This window comes from Salvelinus fontinalis, chromosome 20, assembly GCF_029448725.1.
Source record: "Salvelinus fontinalis isolate EN_2023a chromosome 20, ASM2944872v1, whole genome shotgun sequence".
Classification (NCBI taxonomy): domain Eukaryota; kingdom Metazoa; phylum Chordata; class Actinopteri; order Salmoniformes; family Salmonidae; genus Salvelinus; species Salvelinus fontinalis.
This window is the reverse complement of record NC_074684.1, coordinates 20,139,321-20,161,190: the sequence shown is the minus strand read 5'-3', so window position 1 is coordinate 20,161,190 and position 21,870 is coordinate 20,139,321. Positions and strand designations below refer to the sequence as shown.

General features: G+C 44.6%; 1 protein-coding gene across 1 annotated transcript in view; it reads right to left on the bottom strand.

Annotated features, from left to right (window-relative positions):
* LOC129817485 (cation-independent mannose-6-phosphate receptor-like) overlaps nt 1-21,870 on the bottom strand; it is a 35,478-nt gene that overhangs the window by 2,533 nt on the left and 11,075 nt on the right. Inside the window, exons 12-47 of the mRNA XM_055872760.1 lie at nt 21,254-21,400; nt 20,848-20,994; nt 19,800-19,937; nt 19,481-19,631; nt 19,061-19,238; nt 18,647-18,762; nt 18,295-18,454; nt 17,776-17,952; nt 17,566-17,667; nt 17,333-17,434; nt 12,163-12,337; nt 10,345-10,518; nt 10,041-10,190; nt 9,719-9,894; nt 9,448-9,535; nt 9,119-9,328; nt 8,879-9,009; nt 8,662-8,765; nt 8,399-8,529; nt 8,013-8,209; nt 7,637-7,763; nt 7,287-7,418; nt 6,097-6,365; nt 5,364-5,579; nt 5,079-5,228; nt 4,785-4,943; nt 4,394-4,598; nt 4,054-4,206; nt 3,709-3,943; nt 3,398-3,534; nt 3,113-3,230; nt 2,513-2,659; nt 1,096-1,280; nt 630-816; nt 194-355; nt 8-77 (exon numbers count right to left, since the gene is read on the bottom strand). Coding sequence (XP_055728735.1) covers nt 8-77; nt 194-355; nt 630-816; nt 1,096-1,280; nt 2,513-2,659; nt 3,113-3,230; nt 3,398-3,534; nt 3,709-3,943; nt 4,054-4,206; nt 4,394-4,598; nt 4,785-4,943; nt 5,079-5,228; nt 5,364-5,579; nt 6,097-6,365; nt 7,287-7,418; nt 7,637-7,763; nt 8,013-8,209; nt 8,399-8,529; nt 8,662-8,765; nt 8,879-9,009; nt 9,119-9,328; nt 9,448-9,535; nt 9,719-9,894; nt 10,041-10,190; nt 10,345-10,518; nt 12,163-12,337; nt 17,333-17,434; nt 17,566-17,667; nt 17,776-17,952; nt 18,295-18,454; nt 18,647-18,762; nt 19,061-19,238; nt 19,481-19,631; nt 19,800-19,937; nt 20,848-20,994; nt 21,254-21,400 — 5,606 coding nt within the window. The remainder of the gene's footprint in view (nt 1-7; nt 78-193; nt 356-629; nt 817-1,095; nt 1,281-2,512; nt 2,660-3,112; nt 3,231-3,397; nt 3,535-3,708; nt 3,944-4,053; nt 4,207-4,393; nt 4,599-4,784; nt 4,944-5,078; nt 5,229-5,363; nt 5,580-6,096; nt 6,366-7,286; nt 7,419-7,636; nt 7,764-8,012; nt 8,210-8,398; nt 8,530-8,661; nt 8,766-8,878; nt 9,010-9,118; nt 9,329-9,447; nt 9,536-9,718; nt 9,895-10,040; nt 10,191-10,344; nt 10,519-12,162; nt 12,338-17,332; nt 17,435-17,565; nt 17,668-17,775; nt 17,953-18,294; nt 18,455-18,646; nt 18,763-19,060; nt 19,239-19,480; nt 19,632-19,799; nt 19,938-20,847; nt 20,995-21,253; nt 21,401-21,870) is intronic.

Sequence of the window (21,870 nt, the reverse complement as noted above, 5' to 3'; positions counted from 1 at the left end):
TGGATACCTTGGAGTATTTATAAGAAACAGGGTTTCCTCTCCTGCAACATCCAATCACTTTCTGTATAACCAGCTCCCTGGAAATAGAAAATATTTAGGAAAAGATAATAGGATGCATGTACCATATGACCAAAACACACTGAAGCGGTATTCACAAATTAGTATCTATAGCCCCTATGCGAGATGTCTCTACCTCCTCTCTCGTTTGTGCAGTAGCAGAACCAGCAGACAGATGGTCAGCACAACCAATAGCACACTCAGGACCGCCCCCACAGCCTGGCTCCTCCCAGACAAGGCCCTATGGTCCTCCCCTCTATCATCATCAGTCTGCTTGGACTCGGAGGTATCCACAGTTCTGTACGGCACACCAGACAAAATGTCACACTTCTACTTTATACAGCATCTTTCATTCAAATTCAAAGTCCAATTCAATGTATGGACTGGTAATAGAATTAACAGCTCTGGGTCGCTTTCAATAGACACAACTGGAAGAAAGCGCTTTAAAGCTGAAGTTGAAAAGCCTTTTAATAGGCCAACTTCAGGTAGTACTTCCTGTTAAAAAGTGTTTTCTCCTTTTTTGAAACAACTAAACATTATCCTGATGTCTGTGTGTCGAGTTGTTCACTCACACTAGGCCACAGACAGTGGAGGTGTGCCAGATGAAGAGGTACTGGCATCCGTCCGTCTCCAACAGAAACTCTGGGATGCCCTCCCCGGCTGAGGGGTTACATTGGAACAAGATGGCCGACGACACCGTATTGGAATTGTCCCGCATACACACAGACTCCGATGGGACCAGCACGTCCAGGTTACCACCTGAGGAGAAAGAGTCCATCCGTCAATCACAAGCAGCTTAATGGAGTGAGCTCCTTGAGTCATTGACGTCAATGTAAGTATACATGATTACCAATTACTGTATCTTGTGAGTGATGTTGACATCCGTCTCATCTTTAATAAGTGCAAGGTGAGGCACTGAGGATGTTTGCAAGGTGAGGCACTGAGGATGTTCAACACCACGATCCAAACCCACCCATACTCTATTCCCCAAAGGCCCAGACCACTTTGGAGTAAACCTGTGTCTAGCTTGTGTCTTACCTTTGATGTAGTACTTGGCCTTGCTGGAGGAGCCGATCTTCCTACTGTAGTCTCCGTTGATCTTCACCTGGCAGATGTTGGCCCCGAGACACATGGAGAAGGAGCTGTCGGTGATGCCTGACAGCTGAATGTCATAGATGTACTTGTCCCCATTGGAGCGAATGTCCCCAGAGGCCTGGTGGAGCCTACAGAGTGGACAGACGGACAAAAAACCTGGCCTGAGTACATTCATAAAAGGCTTATTTTATCTTCCCTCTAGTACATTTCTAAACATTTGTTTTATGTTCCCTGCTGCAACTGTAGAGAGGTTCAATTGCATCAAAGGCCCACTGGTGTTGTAATAGGCATTTAGGCAGTTAAGAAGCCAGAGCAACATTTGACCATTTATGACATAAGAGGCTTTGACCCATAGAGATCATATTAAATTACTAGAGGGATTGTCATAAACCCTCAAAGTTCCACAATGGCCCAAAATGGCAGCCATCTTAGTCAGGGAGAAATCCAAAACCAGTCTAATTGGAATGAATGGCAGTATTTTCTGCTTTGACTTATGCAGGAAAATAAAAGTAAGGCATGTGATGTATCAGAAATTGTGTATTGGAATTATAAATATAGTTTATACAGGCTTTATTCACAATTTTTGTATAAATAGCTTCTAGAATATATGTAAACAGACCATAAATATCACAGATTTTGTTTTCTTGGAAAGTCGTGAGTGCTATTATATGATCATTTGTTGCATTTACAACTTGTCAAAGTCCTATTATCAACTGATTTGAGCCAGTGTATGGCTGTGAATTGACTGCATTGTTTGAATGGAATGTTGGCTTATTGGGAGTTAAATTTGAAACATTTATGGAATCATTCCTCTATTACAGATTGGCTGGCTAGCTAGCTAGTTAATACACATACCGTGAAAATAAATTATTCACATTCATTGTTTTACACAATATCTTATCACAGCACTGGCAAAACCATAGTTGACCAGCTCCCTGACAAACATGGCTGATCTTTGGACCATCATAAGAAGGTTCATCTCCATTCTAGTATTCTAATTCATAATTCTATGCTTTGACCTATGATCAATGACCTGGAAGATAACATGTAAACATTCTTTTTTAAAACATGTAAAAAAAACAACATGTTTTTGGCTCAGCACATGAACTTGACTCATAACAGGTGTCAATATAATATTACCAGGGTTAATTGTTTAACTCTAGCTTTATGACCGTTACAAAAAAAGATTGCAGATATTTTTTCTATACTGGTCCCCCATGGGAATCAAACCTACAACCTTGGCGTTGCAAGCACCATGCTGTACCAACTGAGCTACACGGGACTAGAATGGAGAGGTGGCCTAGGTTGTTGTGACAATAAAGTTGGTTGATTGAACTGTGTTAGTGGTGAGAGGTGTCACCTGTAGTAGAGGGCCCCCAGGCTGAAGTTGGCACCTGTATCGGGGACTTTGATGGTTCCGTTGACCATCACCACCTCACGTTGTTGAGCAGCGCATGCCGCACGCGTCTCCCAGCCCAGCACAAACTCACACGAGGCTTCATCCACGCTAAGCACAGAGACACAGACATTTAGTCAGAGAGTGTGTACAGTATATGTGTCTGTGTGAGCGTTAACAGGAATCCTTGAAAGAGCGACAAATGAAACCGTGAGCGATGAATAAGTTGAACTAGAAAAATAAACATGACGTTCAAGAGTTGAAAAGGACATTTAAATGGTCAATTTTCAACTACGAAGGAGGTTAAAGTGCCTCCAACTTGGCCATTCAGTAACTTTTCCTAGTGTTATTGAGATTAATAAGTTTGTTTTGCCCACAGATCCACATATTAGTTGCTGACTGGAGGCCAGCTGGCTTTCCTCTGTAGGAGAGAAGGCCAGGTCCCAGATCTGTTTGTGCTGTATAGCAAACAACCATAGCAGCTGGTTATCTGTCACAAACAGATCTGGGACAAGGCTACAGGCAAAGAGGCTCTCCCAAGCTAACTGCTTACAGCCCACTCACCTCAGCAGCTTGGGCTGGCCTATATTAGGACCACAGGTCAGCTGGACCACTGTCTTGGCCTTGAGGCCGTTTCCACACACAGTGTCTCCCATGGTGTAGCTCACTAGGATCTTCTTATCTGGGAGAGGGAGGGTTGGTTAAGGCAATACATCTATCACAGCTTATTTTAGTGGGTTGGGACACAAGCCCAAGAACAATGTGAAACGTAACACATGACATTCCAATTTTGAAAGAGTTTCCTCCAGTCCTGCTAAGGTGTGGGTGTGAGGGAGCTGTAAGACCCACCAGAGACGGCCATCTTCTGGGTGTAGACACGGCCCAGGGTCTGGGTCTTCCCCTCGCTGGTCCTCCGGCACACCGTGGCTCCCTCAGGGCAGTCTGGCAGGCCCCCATGGATCCCCTGGCACAGGTTGATATAGTACCTGGAGACAGCACAGCCAAGCTAAAGCTCAAATAGGTTTTTTTCTAACAGCTTGCCACTACCGTGCATTTTCACTCATCATCAAGTTGTACAGAGGGAGAGAAAGACAGAATGGGAGAGGAGTAGGAGGGAGAGAGGAAGATACAGAGAAGGAGTAGGGAAAAGCTAAACATACGCCATTTTGTTGTGGCTGAACTTCCAGGGCTCTGTGAGAGAGGAGAGGGTGCGCAGGTCGTAAGTTTGGTGCTGGTTCACCAGCTTACACTCCATCTTCTTGGGTGGGCATACAGTCGTGGTTCTCCACTGGAAGGTGGCAGCGCAGCCTCCTGTCTCACTGAGAAGCTCTGGGGTGCCATGGCCGGCTGACTGGTCACAGGTGAACAGGATGGAAGACTGCCTCTTCCCTGTAACTGAGAGGGAGACGACACACACAGCAGTATTGAGCACAGTTAAGCCCAGAGCCAACTCCGTTCCACATTATACAAGATCGCCTAAAAGCATTGCTTCGACCAGTAATTACCATTAGCGCAGAATCCCCATTTCCTGTCCTTGTTAAAGTCGCTGGTGGTGGCACACCAGTCTCTCCCATCCATCCTGCCCTCGGTTGTACACGCTGTGTACGACTTCTTCAGGAAGTTGAAGGGAAACACGCACACCTCCTCATTCTCAGTCACTAAAAAGGAAAACATGTACAGCAATAAAAAAAACAGCACTATATTTTGTCTCAAATGAGCTTCACTTTGGGATACAACACCACATCAAGGCATCATAGGTCGCATCTTAAATAACACCATATATATAGGTGTCATTAGCGGCTTGGTCATAGATTCAGAGGCAGGACTGACTGAGAACAGTCTAACCTGCTGGGCAGATGTCTCCTCCTCCGTACTGCATAATGACAGCCTGCTCCTCGTGTTTGTAGTCCATAGTCATGGCCTGGCTGATGCCATAGGAGAATGCTGAAACGCCCGGCGACCGCATACACACTGCACTGTTCTTACATTTGGGGTCCGTCACCGCCCCACACACATTGATCTTATAGGTCTCTGAACCGACGCCGGGCACCTGGAAGAGAAAGACAAAGGGTATCAACAAGGATGAAAGGCATCATGAAACAGAATAACTACTTAGAAAGAAAGCCCTGTCCACCTAACACATGGACAACTGTGTGTTAATGCATAGATAAGAAATATAGCTAAGTAGAAGTAGGTATATCGAGGGTAAGAGGCCACGTATGAAAGGTCAACCCACCTGGATCTCCCCAGAGAGGGGTGAGAGGTCAAAGGTGAACTGCAGCTGTGAGTCAGTTAGGTTACAGAAACTGGTCTGAGTGGCATCAGGACAGACCAGCGGAGTGGCCCATTCAAACACATATATACAGTCCTGCTTCCTGATCATCTGGGGCGAGCCCTGGGGGGACAGGAAAGAGGCTTTCATTCTGCAAAGGCATTACTTCTATTTCTGCCAGCTTTCAACACAAGAACCATCAGTGAGAAAAGGTCACTAATATATAGACACTCCATCTGTGAAAAATGTGGTACTGACCAGCTCCAGGCCTCTCTGGCAGGTGAACAGGATGGTGGAAGTGTAGTTCTGGGTGGAGTCAGAGGGGCAGGTGGTGGTGCTATTGAAGGTGATTGACACCTCATTGGTCATGCTGTTGAACTCCGGGGTGGAAGTGATTCGACCAATGTCCTGTTAGCAGGAGAGAGACAGAGAGATAAATCCTTGAGCATGCTGGTTTGTAAACACAGAATGAATACTATTAAAGAGTCTTCATTTCTGCTGTGTGTGTTGTGGTGCGCATGCGTTTCTCTGCGTGTGACTCACTATAGGGGGCCCCTCGTCAGGGTCCATGCAGACAGCGGCCCCTGGGGGACAGGTGACCCCAGGGATGGGGTTGAGGGGCTGGCAGATGTTGATGTAAAAGTCAGGGGACTGGTCCTTGTCCACCAGGTCCTCGTCTGTGGCCATGTAGTAGCCCGTCACATGGATCAGAGGAGTCAGGTCGATAAGGGTAGAGCCGTTCAGGACTGAACACTTCACCTATGGAAACATCATGAAAGAGAGAGACGATGGGGACTAGCAAAGAAAAAAGATACATCAGATGTTTACATATTAAATTGCCTATTAGATATAATACACCCAATACAGTACACCAAATTTGAATAGAAAGTTGACAGCTGTTGGTTGAGATCTGAACACCTCAATATGATGTCAGTTGAGGTAATTCAGCAGACAAAACATTATTAAGTATTAAGAAAACCTTTCAGTCACCTGTGTAAAGCAGCACATGCATGTAGTTTGGTTATTCAACACAGACAGTCAGTTACATCAGTAACAATAGATGACCAGTACATTGACTTGTTTGAAATGAATTTACATCAAGGGCTCACTGGCATGACTGGTAAGCACTATCGAAGAAATTCCACCTATCAATTAGGGGCTAGGTAATGCAAATTGCCATATTACTTATGTCTATCTAATCTTTTCAGTTATACTCAGTCTAGGGAGTATGAGGCTACGGGTTGTTTTGGAATTGGGAAAAAACACTTGTAATTACCTGCTGTTCGCACACCAGGGGCGTGTGCCAGGAGAAGAAGTGTGTGCACGTGTTCTTGTCTGAGTACACCAGTACTGGCCCCGTGCTGGCCTCTCCGTGGGCCTTGCATACAAAGCTGATGATGCTTTTGTGTGTGATGGCGGGGTTGGCTGCACACACAGCCCCACCCTCATAGGTCAGTTCCACCACCTGGTCCAGGTATGACAGCTTCCTGCTGGCCCGCCCACCACTCAGAGCACTCTTGGTCTCATTGATACACACACCTGCACCTTCACGCACAAACAACTACATTACCATAAGCAACTGAACAGACTGTCTACGTTGATCAAACTCAAGTCTAAGCACTCCATTTCTAGAAATTTTGCACAGGATTCATTTATTATTATTATTTTTTTAAATGTATGTTTATTTTGTATTTCACCCCCTTTTCCTCCCTACTTTCGATCTTGTCTCATCGCTGCAACTCCAACAGGCTCGGGAGCCGAAGGTCAAGTCATGCGTCCTCTGAAACATAACCTGCCAAACCGTGCTTCTTAACACCCGCCCGCTTAACCCGGAAGCCAGAGGAGGAAACACCGTTCAACTGACGTCTGAGGTCAGCCTGCAGGCGCCCGGCCCGCCAGAGTCGCTAGAGTGCGATGAGCCAAGTAAAACCCTCCCAGCCAACCCCCCCTGGCCAAACACTCCCCTAACCCAGACGACGCTGGGCCAATTGTGCGCTGCGCCCTATGGGACTCCCGATACAGCCCGGGATCGAACCCGGGTCTGTAGTGATGTCCGGGTCTAAAGCACGTGATGCAGTGCCTTAGACCGCTGCGCCACATTTTTTGTTAGCTTTTTCAGTTTCAAAATGTCTCATGTGAATGCTTGAATGTCTTTGAACATCTAGTTCTCTTCATCCAGGAAGGTAACATATTAGAGAACCAGCCTCACAGTCCTAAGTCTAAAGCAGAGCCACAGACCTAATACAAAATACCACTGAATAAACCAACATCGTCTAGAAATGTCTGCTTAATTTCTACACAGTTGTCTTGGGACCCCTGTCTGGTCCATGGCTCAGTAAGCTGATCACTGCTGGATGGCAGACACATTGGCAGTCCTGTTGATTGATTCCTGAGGGGATGTGGCTTTGACCAGTATTAGAGCTTTCCCAGCCAACCCAGAGCTTGTTAGATAGAATATGGTCTTACCTGTGTCTGGCCCACAGCCTGCGTTGGCCACTTCCCCACACACGTTGAGCCGGAACATCTTCCCAGGGTCCAGGTTGTCATACACAGTGTAGCCTCCCTCCTGGCTTAGTCCATTCAGGTCAAAGAGGTGGCCTGGGTTCAGGAGGGCAACACAGTACATACATACATACACGTGTCCAAATGTTAAAAAAAAAAAAAAAAAACTACTACACTGAGATTCTATGAGAATTATGGTATTTTTCAATGATAATCATACTAACTGCAAATACTTTCTCCAATTTTTTTAATATGGTCTAGTGCAGGCAGCGGTCTTTCAGTTTTCAGTGGCTGTGCGTGGGAATGGCACTCACCGGTGACTGGATTGGTGACTCTGCAGTCGCCATGCTGGCTGCTGTTGAGGGGGCAGGCGGCTGCAGTGAACCACACAAAGGTATAGACACAGTCCTCTATGGCCATGATCAGGGTTGGTCTTGAGTCCTGGGGCAGAAACACAGTCCGTCTACTCAGTTACATTTGAGTCATTTAGCAGACACTCTTATCCAGAGGGACTTACAGTAGTGAGTGCATTCATTTTCATACTGGTCCCCCGTGAGAATCGAACCCACAACACTGGCGTGGCAAACGCCATGCTCTACCTATTGTGTGTGTGCATATCTGTGCGTGTGCATATTTGTGTTTATGCGTAATGTGTGTATCTGCATGTGTGTGATGTCTATAATCCCTTACCACTTTGTCCCGGTCACATTTGAAGCGTATGATAGTGCTCTTATTCCTTTGTCCACCGGAACACATCTCTCCGTTGGTGTACTTGAGTACAAGGATGTTCTGATCCCACTGTGGGGCAGACTCTGCCTCTCCCAGACTCACATAGTGCTCCCCACTCTTCAGACAGGACGCTGCGTTGGACGGACACTTCCAGGAGCCTACAACATGAGGAGAGAAATATGTATCCCATGGTTCAGAAGGCGAGCATAATTGCACCACATTCAAATAGTGAATGAAGACTTTGAGAATGCTGATATTTGTTCACACAAATGGGGAAATAAAAAAGGATATAGGCACCACCAGTGTCCTTCATTTAAAGGATGCTGGTGTTGAGGATAGGCACTTACCCCCCTCTTGCACCAGAGACTTGCAGACATTGATGTAGTAGCGCTCCTGCTTCCCAGTGCTGGGCTCCACCACCCAGTTTCTGGAGTTCAGGGCCAGAGAGGAGAGGTCGTACGAGTTTCCATTAGAATCTCTGTGAGAGGAAGAATAAAAAGTAGTTAGAAAGATAAGAAACAAAAGGGGAAACCAGTCATTGTCTGGGAGAAAGAGAAGGTTGTGGTTGGGAGAGGGCTCCCAGAATATAATAAAATATGACTATGCGTACTGGTATGAGCAGCTGGTAGTTTTCACGGGGATACAGGCGAGAGCTGTACGCCAGGTAAAGAGGTAGGTGCACTCTGCAGTCTCCTTGATAAATTCTGGCACCCCCTATAGGCAGAAACAACACAAAACAACCCCAGTAACTACCACATCCAAGCACACATTGGGACAAGCAGAGAAGTTGCATTAGAGGTTTCCTCTTTCGCTACGCTCAGACTCACAGGGTTCATTTTAGGATGACAGGAGAAGTAGATCGCTGTGGATCTCTGATAGATCCTATGGCAGGTCTCCCCACCAGTGTAGTTGAGTACCAGCTGTTCTCCAACATAGCTCAGAGTCTGGGAGGCCATGCCTAATACATTATAAAACAAAAGCAACATGCCTGAGGTTTTTGATCAGTTACTAACAAACCAAAATCAAAGCTTTTTTAAAGACCAAGTATTTTATACAGGTTTACATACCGGCAATTCTGTGGGTGCTGCCTTCCACCTGACAGACTGACACCTGGTCACTGCCTGTGTCTTTGTGTGTGCAGATCCCTCTCTGAAGCCCCCCACAGACAGATAAGTGGTACTGGTACTGGCCACTCTTCACCATGTAGTCCTTCCCTGACAGGGAACTCATGTCAAACATGTAGCCACTTCTGGGGTCCTTGACTTTACAGTTTTCACCTGCAGGAGTCAGGGAGAGGAGAGTTAACTTGAGCATGATGATGACACTAGTGGAGAGAAGTAACAGTCTTAGTCAGAGCCACAACATTAAACATGGCAGCCTCCTCTTTCAAGCCTACCCTGAGCGCTGGTGAGAGGGCACGCCTCGGAGGTTCTCCAGATGAACACATATTCACAGCCGTCTTGGCGGTCAAATACAGGAGAACCCTATTAGTAAAGGAACCAACAAAGAAAAATATAGGTAATAGGAGGGAAAATATGGTATTAGGATCAGTAACATCAAAAAGTACAATTTCACACAGATTCCTGCCATTGATATGTACACCAACTCTATGGCCATAACATAGAAGAGCATTCCCATAGAGAACAAGATGCGTGTATTTTACTCACAGGGTTGTCGTCACACTGGAATATGATACGTGTGGAGTAGTGGTCTGTGTCACAGCGGTCCCCGTTGAGGTAGACAATGCTGATGGAGCCGTCAGAGGCCACCTGGGGGCTGGACTGGACGTAGCCCAGGTTCACACCTTTACCCTCCATGGTGCCACATGCACCCAAGAGGCCCGCTGCAGATGCACACATAGATGCATGTACAGTAGTTAAAACACAAAGCTAAAAATGGTCAAGAGTAATGCTACACTGATGGTACAGCACAGAGGTATTCCTCCTCATTGGCTGGCATATCAACATAGGCTCATGGCGTGTGACTCACAGGGGCAGCCCTGGACCGGAGGCAGAGGTTTACACACGTTGATGAAGAAGCTGCGTTTCTTAGCCTGTTCCGCCGTGTCAATGGCCACCCAGGGACTGTCTTCACTGTCCCTGCTCAGGTGACTCAGGTCATACTCGTTACCATGGGAATCTAAAATGGAAGGACAAACAACATCTTTCAATTAATGAAAATACCCATTTCTAGGACCAGAGTTTGTTAAGGTAGATAAAGTGATATATGCCTCGATAGAGACGTACTGAAGACATACACACTGTTTTGAAGACATTGACAGTGTTGTTCCTACCAGTGATTTGACAGTCCACAGGGGCAGGGATGCATGCCAGGGCTGTGTAGAACTCAAAGAGGACATCATGGGTGACGTGTGTAGACGAGCTGAGCTCTTCTCGGACCAGTTTCAGAGTGCCAGGGTGTGCGTCCTGGTCACACACAAAACTAATGATAAAGGTGTCCCTGGTGCCTGGGGGGGAAGGGAGGAATCAGAACAGTTATCAGACCAAATGCTTATGAACTGACTCATTAAAAAGGGCTTTACCAGAGGATTGAAAACGAAGTTTTTTATTTTAATTTTTTTAACTTCTCTTTTTGGACTCAACGCGTAAATGTATGGCTCATACATGCATAATAAACGATCTACAGTCCTCTCCCAGCAGAAAAAGGCACAGAATCCTTACATTCTAACCTTACATTCTAACCTCATTTAGTCCATGAGATCTACGTGCTCGTTCCTGTCATGTAATGAACGTGCGCTCTGAAGCAAATGGGATGATTGGTTACATGCGCTTACAATTTGTTATTTCGATAAGAGCAAAAATACATTGATCAAATCCACACATCAGAAGCTAGAAAACATTTGAAATTAGAAGGTAGATTTATTAGACCTTAGTAGTAGTTTCATTTCTCTCTGTCAACATGGAGATCCTTCTACTACAAAGGGAGGCTTACTGGATATCCTATCTAAAAACATTGACCCCTAGTGGTCTGAATATTGACCTTGATCTCAGGCCCTTCTTATGAAAACATCTTTCTTTTATGAACAAGTCTTATAAATTGATATATTCTTGCTACAGCTTATTAGCGTACACCTAATATGTTCCACCTGTTGATGATGCTCATTATACATTAAGGCTGAACCAAAAGATTACATGTAACAAATATGAAATATGAATCAATTATGTGAAATTGAATTAAACAATAATGTATCTTGATGCTAATATGATGTAAAATATTCAATTATGTTTCTATATGATAATAGCGTAATATATTTAATGCCATAAACTATGTATTTTTTTTTTACAGTTTCATTAATTCATTATGATACAGCCCTCACAATTGTCATTGGTTGCACTAATTGCACTGTTTGTCTATATAACCTGGTTCAAGTATTCATGACATTACCCTGAGGAAGGCACAGTGATGCCGAAACGTTGATAAATACCCATTCAATTGCTGGGAGTTTATATATGGAGTGTGTGACTTTCGCCGTTAGTCAGCACCTCCACACAAACAAATGTTTCAGGGTGTGCGCCAGCTCATGTTTTTTAAAGATGGCATTGTAGCCACACAAATACATTTAGAACATAATTGTCAACCGATCCCAAAGGTGATGGACAATGTTGATTGGCAGGTGGAATGATGTCCAATGAGGTTGCAAGGATTAAAATGGGAGGGATCAGGTCGGCCCAGTATTGTCCAATGAGGTGACAGGGTGAGCTCAACACCACATTGTTTGTTTTTTACTCTCTTTGGGTACACGTTACAGAGGCTCGAGAACAATGACGTTGTACACAATTGTACACCATTTTGGCCTGTTTTGGCTCTTGAGCGCTACTTTCAAAACTACTGGCGGAAATTATACCAAACTTCTGGCAAATCTCTAAGACAAAAATGTTTGAGAATGCAGGATATAGCATGAAAAAAAAAGTGGATTCCTTTTATTAGGCAGCCATGCTAATATTGCCATAGTATGTATCCTAACTTGAGATATGTAATGTGCAACTCTATTATATAAGACTGTATGTACGATGATTTTTGTGCAAATTATGCATTTATGTCGAAGGGAGCAGCTGTGATGATTGAAGATAGCTGGGTCCATTGACTGTACCTGTAGGCCTGTCCAGGTCTCCTTTGTATGTGAGTGTGAGCAGCCCATCAGTAGAGTACTGTAGAGATCTCTCCACTCCCACAGGACCAACAACCAGGCCATGGTCCAGCTCACAGCCAGCTACAGGCTTCCCCTGGTCCTTGCTACACTCTGCCACCTCGTCACAGATATTCACCTGGGGGGGGGGGGGGGGGGGTCATATAGTCAGACACAGTGCCCCAAAACACTGCTACACAAACAATGTGTATGTGTACATTTCACTGCAACAGAAGTCAAGTCAGGAACTGGAAACCACAGCTAGTCTGGGAAATGGATTCACTTTAGTTGATTTTCTGACATTTATTTGACAGGGACGATGGACATTAGTCAACATTTCTGGGAATGTGCCATTTCTGCTATGCAGGCCAGAGGCTACAACCTGCCACTGCGTGGAGAAGTTAAAAGGAAACAGAACTAAAACTGCTTGGATATGCATCGAATCCCGGGTCAATTTTTTACGCTGACCCCAAATCGATCCAAATCTGTCAAAATCGATTCAAACGTTACGAATTGGCGGTTCAATTTGTTTTAGCTCATGTTACTTTCTTTCTACATCCCGAAAATACACTATTTTTTTGTGACAAATGATATGTCCTCTCCTTCAGTGCTGAACTTAAGCATGTAACTATGCTGACAGTCATTGATCTACAAGTCAATTTGCAAACAACACAGGCAATATCAGTAGCCTAGTCAAACTGCGCACTGTGCACTGCTTCATGCACTCACCAACGAGAGGTAGGCCGCAAGTCACCTTCAGCATTCAAATGTTTGTAAAATGGCGCAATTTTAGGTTTTATTCATTGAGTGACAACCAATGTTATTTGCTAGGTTTTTGTTATCAAATACCTAGTTGAAAACTGTTTTTTTACCAGACTAAAGTAGCCTAAGCAAGTGCCGGAGACACGACTCATCTGGCTATATAGCCTACCTCAGGGGTGTCAAACTTATTCCATGGAGGGCCTAGAGTCTGCAGTTTTTTTTTCTTTTTTCTTTCTATTAAGCCATAGACAACCAGGTGTGGGGTATAATTAGTGGCCTTAATAAATCAATCAAATACAAGGGAGGAGCGAAAACGCGCAGACACTCGGCCCTCCGTGGAATGAGTTTGACATGTGGCATACCTGCTGATCGACTCATCTGGCTATATACTGTAGGCTACCTGCTGATCGGGGCTTAGGCTAAATTAGATTATATTTTGATTGTTCGGGTTCACCATCAGCAAATCATTTTTGCTTTAATTAAACCTCTACAGGATCAGTGTCCCCCCGCGGGACGGTTGAGCTAATGTGCGCTAATGTGATTAGCATAAGGTTGTAAGTAAAAATAGCATTTCCCATGACATAGACATATCTGATATGGGAAGAAAGCTTAAATTCTTGTTAATCTAACTGCACTATCCAATTTACAGTAGCTATTACAGTGAAATAATATCATGCTATTGTTTGAAGAGAGTGCACAGTTTCGAACATAAATGTTTTCATAAACCAATTAGGTACATTTGGGCAGACTTGACACAACATTTTCAACAGAAATACAATGGTTCACTGGATCAGTCTAAAAAGTTGCACGTGCACTGCTGCCATATAGTGGCCAAAATCTAAATTGCGCCTAAACTGGAATAATACATTGTGGCCTTTCACTTGAATTTCAAAGATGGAACAAAAATAAATAAAACGATATTATATTTTACCAGATCTAATTTTTATTTATTTATTTATCTCACCTTTATTTAACCAGGTAGGCAAATTGAGAACACGTTCTCATTTACAATTGCGACCTGGCCAAGATAAAGCAAAGCAGTTCGACACATACAACAACACATAGTTACACATGGAGTAAAACAAACATACAGTCAATAATACAGTGAAAAATAAGTCTATATACAATATGAGCAAGTGAGGTGAGATAAGGGAGGTGAAGGCAAACAAAATATATATATAAATAAATAAAAATATAAAAAGGCCATGGTGGCGAAGTAAATACAATATAGCAAGTAAAAAAATAACACTGGAATGGTTGGTTTGCAGTGGAAGAAGGTGCAAAGTAGAGATAGAAATAATGGGGTGCAGAGGAGCAAAATAAATAAATACTGTAGGTAAAGAGGTAGTTGTTTGGGCTAAATTATAGATGGGCTATGTACAGGTGCAGTAATCTGTGAGCTGCTCTGACAGCTGGTGCTTAAAGCTAGTGAGGGAGATAAGCGTTTCCAGTTTCAGAGATTTTTGTAGTTCGTTCCAGTCATTGGCAGCAGAGAACTGGAAGGAGAGGCGGCCAAAGGAAGAATTGGTTTTGGGGGTGACCAGAGAGATATACCTGCTGGAGCGCGTGCTACGGGTGGGCGTTGCTATGGTGACCAGCGAGCTGAGATAAGGGGGGACTTTACCTAGCAGGGTCTTGTAGATGACCTGGAGCCAGTGGGTTTGGCGACGAGTGTGAAGCGAGGGCCAGCCAACGAGAGCGTACAGGTCGCAGTGGTGGGTAGTATATGGGGCTTTGGTGACAAAACGGATGGCACTGTGATAGACTGCATCCAATTTATTGAGTAGGGTTTTGGAGGCTATTTTGTAAATGACATCACCGAAGTCGAGGATTGGTAGGATGGTCAGTTTTACAAGGGTATGTTTGGCAGCATGAGTGAAGGATGCTTTGTTGCGGAATAGGAAGCCGATTCTAGATTTAACTTTGGATTGGAGATGCTTGATGTGAGTCTGGAAGGAGAGTTTACAGTCTAACCAGACACCTAGGTATTTGTAGTTGTCCACATATTCTAAGTCAGAGCCGTCCAGAGTAGTGATGCTGGACAGGCGGGCAGGTGCAGGCAGCGATCGGTTGAAGAGCATGCATTTAGTTTTACTTGTATTTAAGAGCAATTGGAGGCCACGGAAAAAGAGTTGTATGGCATTGAAGCTCGCCTGGAGGGTTGTTAACACAGTGTCAAGAGAAGGGCCAGAAGTATACAGAATAGTGTCGTCTGCGTAGAGGTGGATCAGAGACTCACCAGCAGCAAGAGCGACATCATAATGTGTTATTCCCCTACGTTAATTTAACATTTCCACAAAATTCAAAGTGTTTCCTTTCAAATTTTATCAAGAATATGCATATCTTTGCTTCAGGTCTTGAACTACAGGCAGTTAGATTTGGGTTTCATTTTAGACAACAAAAAAATAAAATGGTTCCGATCCACAATATGTGTACAGTTCCAGTCAAAATGTTGTTTTTCTTTATTTTGACTATTTTCTACATCGCAGAATAATAGTGAAGACATCAGAACTATGAAATAACATATGGAATCATGTAGTAACCACCTTTTTTTTATTTATTTTTTTAACAAATCAATATATATTTTATATTTGAGATTCTCCAAAGTCGCCACCCTTTGCCTTGATGACAACTTTGCACACTTGGCATTCTCTCAACCAGCTTCATCTGGAATGCTTTTTCAACAGTCTTGAAGGAGTTCCCACATATGCTGAGCACTTGGTGGATGCTTTTCCTTCACTCTGTGGTCCAACTCATCCAAAACCACCTCAATTGGGTTGAGGTTGGGTGATTGTGGAGGCCAGGTCAACTGATGCAGCACTCACTCTCTTTCTTGGTCAAATAGCCCTTACACAGCCTGGAGGTGTGTTGGGTCATTGTCCTGTTGAAAAACTAATTATAGTCCCACTAAGAGCAAACCAGATGGGATGGAGTATCGCTGCAGAATTCTGTGGTAGCCATGTTGGTTAAGTGTGCTTTGAATTCTAAATAAATCACTGACAGTGTCACCAGCAAAGCACCCCCACACCATTACACCTCCTCCTCCATGCTTCACGGTGGGAACCACACATGCGGAGATCATACATTCACCTACTCTGCATCTCACAAAGATACGGCATTTGGAACCAAAAATCAAAAATTTGGACTCATCAGACCAAAAGACAGCTTGTGTTTCTTGGCTCAAGCAAGTCTCTTCTTCTTATTGGTGTCCTTAAGTAGTGGTTTCTTTGCAGCAATTCAACCATGAAGGCCTGATTCATGCAGACTCCTCTGAACAGTTGATGTTGAGATGTGTCTGTTACTTTAACTCTGTGAAGCATTTATTTTGGGCTGCAGTTAACTCTGACCCACCGCCAAACCGGTCATGCTGGAGGATGTTGCAGGCAGCAGAACGTTCTCCACGGTGTCTCCAGACTCTGTCACGTCTGTCACATGTGCTCAGTGTGAACCTGCTTTCATCTGTGAAGAGCACAGGGCGCCAGTGGCGAATTTGCCAATCATGGTGTTCTCTGGCAAATGCCAAACGTCCTGCACGGTGTTGGGCTGTAAGCACAACCCCCACCTGTGGACGTCGGGCCCTCATACCACCCTCATGGTGTCTGTTTCTGACCGTTTGAGCAGACACATGTACATTTGTGGCCTGCTGGAGGTCATTTTGCAGGGCTCTGGCAGTGCTCCATCTGCTCCTCCTTGCACAAAGGCGGAGGTAGCGGTCCTGCTGCTGGATTGTTGCCCTCCTACGGCCTCCTCCACGTCTCCTGATGTACTGGCCTGTCTCCTGGTAGCACCTCCATGCTCTGGACACTACGCTGACAGACACAGCAAACCTTCTTGCCACAGCTCGCATTGATGTGCCATCCTGGATGAGCTGCACTACCTGAGCCACTTGTGTGGATTGTAGACTCCGTCTCATGCTACCACTAGAGTGAAAGCACCGCCAGCATTCAAAAGTGACCAAAACATTAGCCAGGAAGCATAGGAACTGAGAAGTGGTCTGTGGTCACCACCTGCAGAACCACTCCTTTATTGGGGGTGTCTTGCTAATTGCCTATAATTTCCACCTTTTGTCTATTCCATTTGCACAACAGCATGTGAAATTTCTTGTCAATCAGTGTTGCTTCCTAAGTGGACATTTTGATTTCACAGAAGTGTGATTGATTTGGAGTTACATTGTGTTGTTTAAGTGTTCCCTTTATTTTTTTGAGCAGTGTATAACAAATGCATCAAATCGTATCTCATTGATATGTACTTCTAATCAAACTGAATAGTTTCAAACTAAAACGTATCATTCCTGTTTCGTATCTGAGCCCATGCATCTAGATACGTATCGAATCATCTTGAAAGGGACAGGTGAACATCCCTAGTGACTTACCACGAAAGTTTTCCCATTCCCCTCAGCCTTGTAGCCAGTCTTGGAGGACAGAGGATGCAGATTGAACTCAAAGCCAGTGTTGGGATCCCTCACAGAGCAGGTCTGCCATAGAAGAATAGAACAAAGAAACATTTAAAAATCATTGACGACACCTCACCAAATCTATAACAGAAGATCTAAAGACTTTAGCAATAAAAATTTGCTTCAAGTTGATGTGGAACGCAACAACTCACATTGTTCTTGTCATCAGCAGTACTGATGGCACAAGCTGCCCCGGTCTCCCACATGAAGTTGGCAGTACAGTTTCCATAATTAAGGAAACGAGGGCCGGACGACTGTAGATACAGATAAATACAGGCACATCTCACTCTTAAAATCCTAGACAGACTTTATGATATAGATTTTTTGGACACAGTGCTCTATAAATATGCCATTTCACTTACCACAGACCCTCTGGAGCAGACCAGGTGGATACGTGTAGTGTAGGTGAATTTCAGTCCATCTGAGATGCACTTGGAGCCTCCTGTGTACTCCAGCAGCAGGCGGTCCTTCTCCTCGATCACTGGACCTCTCTTAGCCAGGCCCATGTTACTGACAGACACCGTTTCAGACAGAATGCCCTGAAGACAACACACAGAGAAACACCAGAATCACGTCGGGCTACAGTTCAGTACTAAGACAGACCCACAGGGGACGGCTACCAGGACCAGAAGAGGGATACTAACAGTCTTACCTTCAATTGATATCAATAACAAACAAAAATATATATATCATTTGTAGAAAAGTCTCAACTTTTTAATGCTGTTTAATGCGCTGTTTTCCAGATAATGCCATTGGATAAATACTGTACTCTGGTGATAGAAGGAAACTGAAGAGCAAGTTCCATGACCCAAACAGTGTTTAACACACATCATAGTGTGTAAACCTCCTCCTGTAGGTCATCCTGGAGCTTTTACACTAACCTGCTGAGGCTCGTATTTCATCTGGCAGACGGATGCCTGGCGGTCACAGCCCTGCACGGCATTCAGAGGACGACACACATTGATGTAGTACTTCCTCAGGTTGTTAGGGTCAGACAGGTCCATGGCCTGCCAGTTCCTCCCTCCACTAGACCGGGAAAGACTGGGAGAGAGGACAGAGAGGAGGGTTACACACATTATTCTTCAAATATTGTTTCTTGTCTGCCTTCATTGGACATAACTAGGACCAATAATTTTTCTTGACCCCATGACCTGACCAGGACAAAGGAAGCTTTGTGGCCTGGGAAAACTCCTAGCCCTAGTCATAACATATCCTTGTGCAGGGAATTCTTACCTGGAGAGGTCGTACTGGTCCAGACTGTTGGGGTCTGTTACCACACACTCCTGTGGCCTCTCTGGACAGGCGTAGGACGTATACCACCTGAAGTTATAGGTGTACTTGTCTTCTACCTGTGAGGATCAACATGGTTATGAATAATGGTACGTTCATGGTATAAATACTACAGGTGGAACAGTGCATATGTGAACCATATGAGGAACTACATATTAGAGATTGGATGAGATCTGTCAGCAGGACACATACCGTGATGAAGACAGCTTGTCTGTCGAAACGTTGGACATAAATATTTTAGCATCTGAACTCCTAGAGTGTGCGGCTCTCCTTTATTTTTTAACTGTTCCACTCCGCTAGCCAGCACCTCGCCTAAATAGGTGTGCGTTTCTTTCGCCTCTAGGACCCAGTCAGTACCTGAAACTCTGGCTTTCCAGCGCCGGCCTCTCGATCACAGAGGAAGGAGATCATAGTGGAGCGAAGGGTGTGCTGCATGTTGTTGTACTGAGAGCCGTTATTGTAGGACAGCTTGATCATCCCGTCATAGTAGGACAGCTGAGAGTTAAACTCCCCCAGGCTCCATGAATTAGAGCCACTGTAGCAGACAGACACACCACACATAAGAACAGAAGCTACAGTATATCCATCCATTACTTCAGACTAAAACGGTCAGTCCATTCAGTCCTCCTCTAACCTCTGAACTCTAAAGCACATGTACGGACCCAGATATAAGCTTGAACCTATTTTCCTACCACTGTAATAGGGCACTTCCACCTATTGTATATCCACAGGGATTTAGTATGACAAGAAGGGTTGATTTAAATGGTTAATACATGCCTTTGGTCCACTTGGCAGGCCCCAGCCTTCAGAGGGCATTTGGCTGCAGTGACAGAGCCACAGACGTTAATTAAGTAGTCATAATCTCCATTGGACATGTTGTAGAAGCCTCCTCCAGGTTTAGACAGGGGGGACAGGTCAAATGAGAACCCTGTAGAGAGAAGACAAAAGAGAAAATAGTAACACATCAAACAGCTATATTACATCTCCATAACCTAAACCTCCTGTCCTTGTCTCTCTGCTTCCATATGAAACAATATTAAAGTTCTGGACACGTGGACACAAATTGCTGGTAGGCATCTGGTTCCATGTGACCTACCAGCTTCAGGGTCTTCCACCTTGCAGTTGTCCCCCTCTGTCCTGGACATGACGCAGGCTGCAGCCGTGTACCACTCAAACTCATACACACAGCCGTCACTGGACACACTCCGCATGATGGGGGCACTCTCTAGGTCACCTGGGTAGAAGGACAGGGGGAGAGATGGGACACACACTCAGAAAGTCAGGAAGAGTTGAACAGCTAGACTTTAAAGACAACATTAAGGTAGGACTAAATGCTAGCTAGCTCCACTTTCAGGTAGTCTTGAAACGATACAAAAATGTTGACTTCGATACTAGGTTTAGTATCACGATACTCGATGCCATCACGATACTAGATATCAAAACGATACCACGGCAGAAAAGGCGGTGTATCAGCCATAGTCACAGAATGGCACTTGTTCCAGACAGATCTTTTGAGTTCAATATCGTTACAGATTTGAGATTTTTGAATGTATACATTAATGAATCAATTATACAAAAGTATACAATCAATTTGACGTTGGGAAAAAAAGATGCACAAGTGTATTACCGGCTGAGCACATCAATCTTAGATGATATCGCAGATCTAACACCCACTATCGGCTTCCTAGGTTACATTGGAAAGTGTTTTAGCCTGTAATGGACATTGTTTTGCAAACAGTAATTAACCGTTTCAACATTTTATATGCCGTGTTGCATCATTCAAGTGTTTTAACTTCTGTGCAGCATAAGTGGTGATGCAGCCGAGGCTCCTAGTGAGTGCAGTGGTTTCTCAGGACAGGCTAGAGCTAGCAATGAGGAAGTGGAGCAGGCATGGAGCAGGCACGGTGCTCTCATGCTAAAAGGGGACATTGGCATCACTGATACAGACTTGATCCTCTATCAAATCAGTAGACGACATGAGACATATGACAGATGTACCGAAAGTAACAAAAATTCTAGTATCGAACCGTTTTCATGTTCAATTATAAAAAAGGAACAACGTTTCGGAATAAAATGCAACACTACTTTCAGGTGAACAGTTGTTCACCTTGGACTCTGCAACTAACTATTTCTAACACTCTCACCTGGCTTGCACTTCAGAATCATGATGGTCTTGATTTTCGTGTGCTTCCTGCATTCTCCTCCCTCAGTGTATACCAGCTGTATGTCGTTGCTGTCAGTCTTGGTAGGGGAGGTGAGAAATTTGCCCAAGCTGATGACTTTTTCCTTTCCTAAAGGAGGGGAAGGAATACATGTTTTAAAGGCAACAAACAAGCTACAAACTGTAAGCCATCTTGGTCTCTCAGATTTGACAACATGTTGTCCGTGTACAGATAAGAGTCAGGGTCTGTATTCAGAAAGCGTCTCAGAGTAGGTCTAGACTCAGTTGTTCCTTTTAGATCATAATGAACATGGGGGACCTGATCCTAGAACAGCACTCCTACTCTGAGATGCTTTATGAAGACAGGCCCAGATCTTCTCCAGACGTACCCACTGCACAGATGGCAGCGTCCTCGGGACAGGTGCTGGTGGCCCCCTGCTGGAGGACTTTGTGACACACATTGACGTACAAGCGCATCCTGTCTGACTTGGGGGTATTGGCATCCACAGCCTCCCAGTTCTGGGCCGACTCAGACTCTGAAAGGCACAAGACAAGTTATGTGGTTTAGCATATACACTGACTATATGCTCTTTCCATGGGACTGACCAGGTGAATCAAGATGAAAACTATGATCCCTTATTGATGTCACTTGTTAAATCCACTTCAAATCAGTGTAGATGAAGGGGAGGAGACAGGTTAAAGAAGGATCTTGAACCCTTGAGACATGGATTGTGTATGTGTGCCATTCAGAGGGTGAATGGACGAGACAAAAGTTTTAAGCTCCTTTGAACAGGGTAAGGTAGGTGCCAGGTACACCGGTTTGTGTCAAGAACTGCAATGCTGCTGGGTTTTTCACACTCAACAGTTTCCCATATGTCTCAAGAATGGTCCACCACCAAAAGGACATCCAGCCAACTTGACACAACTGTGGGAAGCATTGGAGTCAACATGGGCCAGCAAACCTGTGGAATGATTGACACGTCATAGAGTCCATGCCCCGACGAAT